This window comes from Saccostrea cucullata, unplaced genomic scaffold (assembly GCF_032062105.1).
Source record: "Saccostrea cucullata isolate Sc308-1 unplaced genomic scaffold, CSIRO_AGI_Scuc_v1 ctg21397, whole genome shotgun sequence".
Taxonomy (NCBI): domain Eukaryota; kingdom Metazoa; phylum Mollusca; class Bivalvia; order Ostreida; family Ostreidae; genus Saccostrea; species Saccostrea cuccullata.
The window spans coordinates 1-6,694 of NW_026935650.1; the positions used below are offsets into that span (position 1 = coordinate 1).

The window sequence follows — 6,694 nt, forward strand, 5'->3', positions numbered from 1 at the left end:
TTTGAAGACAATGGTACCTTGTTTTGAACTTCAAATTATCATTTAAAAGTGCAAAATTTAGACATTTTCTCAACAAATGGTTGTAGAGAGAACATTAATACACAGTTTGCATATTTTTTTGGATTTTTTAAGGCTCTGCTGAATTCTGTAGCTGCGCAATTCTAAGGAGCATATCAAAAGCATTTTTCTGCAAAAGTATAGATTATATAAGCACAACATGCATTCGGTTATGCATATTTATTGTATCTTTATCAAAAAGACTTAAAATTTGATCAAAATATAATGTATTTTAGCCATTTGAAGAAATGTTTACATTTTGCTCTCACTGCACTAAAAGTGGCCGTACATCCCCCTTAAAACACCATTAGTGCGAAACGAAATGGCATATACAATTTAGCGTAAACATATAGTGTCTAAAGGGCAATAAGAATTACATAATGAATTACATCTTGCGTAAAATATATTACTGAAGCAGTGCTTTATTTCTTCTGATATATTGAACAAACACTATCAATTTCCTTCATGGCACTGATGTAACAGCGAAGGACTATTTATAAAAGTAGAAAGCATAAAGGAGATATAATTGTTGTGAAATGCAGAAAATGACGCACACAACTGTGTTAACTTAAGTAATTTCTTACTTGATTCTTTTATCTTAATGATCATGTTAATCAGATTTTTTTCAATTAAAATTTGTTCTTCATTGCCAAATCTATTCCTGAATTAAAGACCTATCAGTCTGAGAGTAATTACGGTGTTTTGCTCTGTTCAAATTGCTTTGACATGAATTACAGTGCATGTAAACTGTAATGGATATAACCTAAATGTTGAACCCCACTTAAAACTTACCAAATTCAACCAGCAATTTGTAGTGATTATCTGATTCTTTTCATCCTACAAAAAAAAGGATGTCATATAAGAAAAAATCTAGTAGTATTTCTAAGAAAAGATAATCTAATGAATGCGATTCATTTTCTATGAATACATCCAAGAAACGACGCTCAAGAGCAATAAAAATATATTTATATCATTTTAATGCTTTACAATCAGTGTTATAATATAAGTATTCGACAAATTTGAATAATTATAAAGCTGATGATACATTTTATATCATAGACAACATTTTATTAGGTTATTACAGCATAATAAAGTCGCATTATGAATTATACATAAACGAAGATACAATAGTATTTATGGGGTTCTAACTCATTCCAAAACAAACGAAACAAAATTAATCCCACGATTAATATTTTTGTTTGCAATGAAGTGTTAATATTGTCATTACAGATAAATTCAATGCAAAATCTTGGACATTTTTCAGGTTCAAGCCTTAAAAGTGATAATCCCTAGGACGGGAATCCTTCACTAATGATGACCTACCGCTCTAAAGACACAGGTAGTTAATTTACCTCTAAGTTTTAGATATATTTAACCAATTTTAAGTTTGCTTTAAATTTCTTTGACAGTTTTTGATATTCAGATGTTGATTAGGAAATATGATTACACGACAAGCTTATCCTTATGATGCTAGCTGTTGTACAAAACCTAACAAAAATATATTTCTTTAATACCTAAGTCGAAGTATCGATTCTGCTGTGCGGTCTTTAAATTAAAGCCTCTCAAGAAAAGAGACATTTCAGTCGACCTAAACACAGTGACGTTGCGCACGGTGTTGGTACTATAATATCTAACTCTTAATGTCGCAAAGAAATTGGCGGTTTCGCGATGTCATATTTACTTTAAATTAAAAATAAAATCATTTATGTTATCTAAAGTAACGAATTATTCTTAAAATTTTCTTTTAAATAATTTAAAATTATTCTAACTATGATGAGACGTTACTCAATATTGGTCATTTACGGCGAAATTCCCGTGTCCTACGTTACATCAATTATTGTTCGCACAACAAAAAGGTATGAAAAAATGCACTTACAATTCTCTGAATTAAATGAAATTTAGGGGGTAGAATAAAATATATGCATTCTTTAAGATATTGTTGAGTTTTTAACATCATTTTATCGATTTCGTGAATTAAACTGGATCTACAGTGCGTAAGTAAAATGTCCAACAGTAAGAAATCGGTTTCTTACACTGACATTAGCCGAAATGGAGATATGTACCAGACATAAATCCCAAACAAATATTAATTTTGGTGAATAATCTTTTAGTACATATATTTCTTAGATTAATTGAATTGATACATTTTATATTACTTTTCCAACGTAAATATTAGGAAGGTTTTCTTAAGTGTAGCCATTTTGTTATGCACGCAGGAGTCACTGTATTGTTACTAAATATGTCTCAGTAACATATCAAAAATATATAAATTAATGTAAGATATAAAGCAATCATGTATGTAGCTTGAAAGAACATTTAATGCTGCATTTACTAATTACTCAATCTTTACATTAATGGTCTACATGAAATAAATGCAAGCATCAATAAAAGTGTAGCCATTTTGTCACATGTACGAAAAACGTCATTTTACGCAATGCGTACATATAACGTCGGGAGTGTCAAATTATTATCGCCGTGGCTTTTTTCATGCAGGTCCGTAGTACCAACTCACAGGTACTTGTGTACATGCAGCCCCACCCACCCCCAGTATTCAACCCCGGAGCTTGTTGGAGATTTTTTCACAAATTATATTTATTACACTTAATCATCATGTGTACATGTATCAAAGGAAAAAATTATGAAAACCCTAAAATGATATTATTCCACAAAAATACCCTACTAAACGAAGTACGCATTATAAGCCCCCCTCCCCTTCTTTCACCAAAAATAATACATGTAAAAAGATTTTAGAATTTTCGTGATAAACCAGATTTTCAATAATGGTGAAACGTCTCCATCCCTCCTTTTTTCATCCCCTCAAATCAATATACTAAATTGATACTTTTTTTTAAAATTCAAAATGACACCAGTTCCATTGAACATGTTGAAAAGTAGGAAGTATAAAAATTTTAACTCTCATTTTTTCTCTATACACCCAAAGCGCATGCGGACGTTATATAGAAATAAAAGACTTGTAATGACCTAACTGAAAAAAAAATTGAAGGAGGTTGAAAGGGAAAACTGCTTATATATTTTCTCCTTATAAGACAGACAAGTGAGAAAAATAGAAAGAGGAATATTCACTGAGTGCCTTTGGCATTTTAGTAATCAAAATTTAATTATTAAGATTTATTAATAAACATCTAAATATTTCAAAAAAGAAGGTTCAAACATTGAACATTATGTGCCCTTTTATTTTATTTTTTTTTATACTTTTGAAAAATAAAATTCATTTAAAGATCTAAAAATATGCATGTATAAGATTCAAAACGTTATAACAACGTTATGACTATTTAACGTTACTTTGACGTAACGTCAATGTGTACCAACACCGTGCGCAACGTCAGTATATTCACAATCTTCATAGCATTATGTGGTAGCCACTAGTTTTACAGATTATTAACGGGAAAAGTAAAGACAGAACGCATTTGTCAGTAAGCAGATTATGCCAATCCAAGAAGATGGGGAAGAAAAAATGTAATTTAAATGACTTTTGTTTCTTTTTTTCCTTTTCTATGCCTGCAAAGGCTAAAATATAAAGCCATCATCGACCCATTTTATTTTTAAACTTCCAAAAATAAAACAGAGCGAAAATTTCTCTGTTTAAAGTGCATATTTATATAGGCGCTGTATAGGACTGAAAAAAGTGTAAAGGCCGTAAAATAATGAATACTCCCTACCACATCTATGATCTGCGCCAGAGCGACACTGAAGTTGACTGTTGTAGGGATCGTGTGATTGACAGAGGGGCGGATCCTCTTATCATATCTAGCCATTAGGTCCCGGATCAGACGAAACTCATTCTCATCCGCGCTCACTGGGACAAACGCTAAAATGAAATATTATATATATCAGAGCATTCAAGGTTGTTCATTTTCAGGCAAGGAAAAGCAACTCTGGAAATTTTCAAAGATTAGACACTTGTCGTTTACTCTATGAACTATGGATAAAAAAATATAAGGAAAGATTAATGAATTTTATGTAAATTTCGATAACACAAGTAATTTTGATCTCCGGAGTACAATCGTTATCTTTTTTGGGTCACATGTAAATAGAAGCATGTATGAATTTATGAAATAATCTTTAATTAAAGATGGCGCATGCTTTTTACATCTAACAAATGATAAATGCATAAGCAGTTTAAGTTCAAAGAAGGGAATGAAATATAAGAAATTTGTTCAAGTTCAAAAGTTCATTAAACACTACAAAATTGGAGCAGAGCAAACACGGACCTCCAAAACATCAGAGATGGGATCAGTTGCAATTGAGGAGTGAGAATTTCCTGCATGTCGACCGGTCATGATCAGGAAAATAATGAAAAATCCGTCGATAATTTAGTGTGTAAATAATGACCTGATAATTAGTACGAAAAACGTCAGCCAGCAAATATCTAAATCTGGAAAAATGAAAATAAAATATTGCCGAGTAAATGAATACTCTTTTGCCAAGACAGATACCTGTTTATTATCAATGAAAAAAAAATAGAGTTATTTTCCTTTCTTAATTATTATCCAAGAAAACAATTGTGAGTGTATATGCAATTTTTTTGAAAAATAAAAAATCCATATTATGCATTATTTGTAATAAGAATTAAGATGATTCATTGCTGTAAATGCAAAAAGAACATTTTAATAATACTAATATTTAAAAAGGTTGCTATCACCACAAACCCAGAATATGAATAAAAAACATACAATTCCAAATCTTTCTGAAATGAAGAAATCTCAATGACATTTAAGTTCTTTTCTGAATATGAAGTAATGTAAGACAAATTTATAAAGATACCTTTAATTAATCATTTTAAAGATATCTTCTTCATTTATTTTTTTTTTCGCTAAATAAAATCATTCTCTGAATATCATTTAAAGTTTGCTAATAACTTTCTTGAAGTTGAATACAAAGTATTGGTGGAAGGCACCTTTTTTCTTGCCAAAATATTATAATAAAAATAAATTTAAAAAAAATTATGAACAGATTACCTTTTAATAGGCAGAAGAAGAATAGGTAAAAGGAAACTAAAATCTTGTTCTGTAAAAATGTTTCCATATCTGTCGAACGAAAAACAAATTAATGTTGAAAGATGTATAGAAGGCTTTTAAAAGATCATATATCTTATAGAGAAAAAAACCTATGGGTATATATTTAAATTAGCTTCACACGACACTGTCTTTCTCTAAAACACACGTACATTAAGTTAGCTAGAGATGATAAAAAATAAGAATAAAAAACATTTCCTTTTATTTAATTCTTTAAATCTCCTCAAAATCATCTTAAATTGAAGTATTTAAGCAAAGCAACATTTATCTGTGCTCCGCTATTCATTAACGTCAGAACTTTTTTGCATTTGTTTGCGACAGAATGAACTTAATTCCCAGAAAGGCAATAGCGATCTCATGATTCTTAGCTTCAAATGAATGGTCTATTTCGGTAACGATTTTCAGTTTACTCGAGTTTATTGAATTCAAGCACTTTGCTTTTGTGCGTTTCTCCAAGAAGTTAACGAATCTGGAAAAGTAAGAATCTGAGAGAGAAAACAATTTCCTGATGCGATTTTTGTCGTCTCTTTCACAAATGGACCTTGATAATTATTTCACCATTAACGTGCTTCGCAATCACACGGTCTCAAAGGATAACCAAGAAAAATATTTAAAGAGGAAAATTAAGAGAAAACAAAAAACACTGTCTACCTTATAAAAAATTATTGAAAGATTAATTAATATTTATGCATGTACTTTGTCGCACTAGAGGAAACATTACAACCATGACACTTTAATTTTAATTCCATATCTTGGATGATAATTAATAAAAATCAAATAATTTATTAACTTTCATGGACTGATATGTCACATTAGTCTTACAAAGAGATAACATGAATGGTAGAAAATACACGAGCGAATTCGAACCAATTAGTAATTGTACATTGAGACTTCGTCGATTGATAATAGTATTATTACATATGTCATTGTTCCATTCAGAATCTCTCGGCGGGATCAGATATAGCAAGTGAATATTATTCTGCTTTCTAGAATTCTGCGACAATATCAATTCATTTATATTATGTAGTACGTAATTGATTCTTATCTACTACATATATACAGGATATTAAGATGAATATCAGTCTAATAATAACTTTAAACGAAATCATAAGCAAGACTTTCTTTTAATAGTTTTCTCATTTTTCATCTTTTTCTGAGAACTTTTTAAATGCCTGATATATTAAGTACTTTATAAGAAAATGAATTTTTATTCTAATCCTAAAAGCAAATAAAAATTAATAAGTAAAATCATCACTTACTATATCTAAGCACAGCCCTTTAATGTCCAGTATGAAGAAAAATGATTTGAACTGGCATAGTACAGTATTTAGCAGCTTCCTCAAGGGCAGGTTCTAGATTAGTTTTATCCCTCCATTTCATATCATTAATTTATCTTTTTTACGGCACCTGGCGCCCACCATCACTGATTTACACGCTTAATTTGTCAATTTTCCATCTCTTTCTTCCCGTTTTATAAACTTTTAGTCATCGCTTTTCTTGCCTGGTTAAGACTGAAAGAAAATACGTTTAGATTAGCAACAGATTGTCTAGAACCGCCCCAGCTTTGCTAATGTGTCGATATTTTACTTCTTCTTTATCAG

At 30.2% G+C, this 6,694-nt stretch overlaps 1 protein-coding gene across 1 annotated transcript; it reads right to left on the reverse strand.

Annotated features, from left to right (window-relative positions):
* Positions 1-849: 849 nt before the first annotated feature.
* On the reverse strand, positions 850-6,680 carry LOC134243515 (acetylcholine receptor subunit beta-like 1; the record flags this gene model as incomplete). Its single annotated transcript, XM_062725780.1, has 4 exons — positions 6,353-6,680; positions 5,037-5,105; positions 3,738-3,886; positions 850-894 (listed from the first exon to the last, which is right to left on the reverse strand). Coding segments are annotated over exons 2-4 (261 nt in total), but the record flags the coding sequence as incomplete, so codon positions are not given.
* Positions 6,681-6,694: the final 14 nt, after the last annotated feature.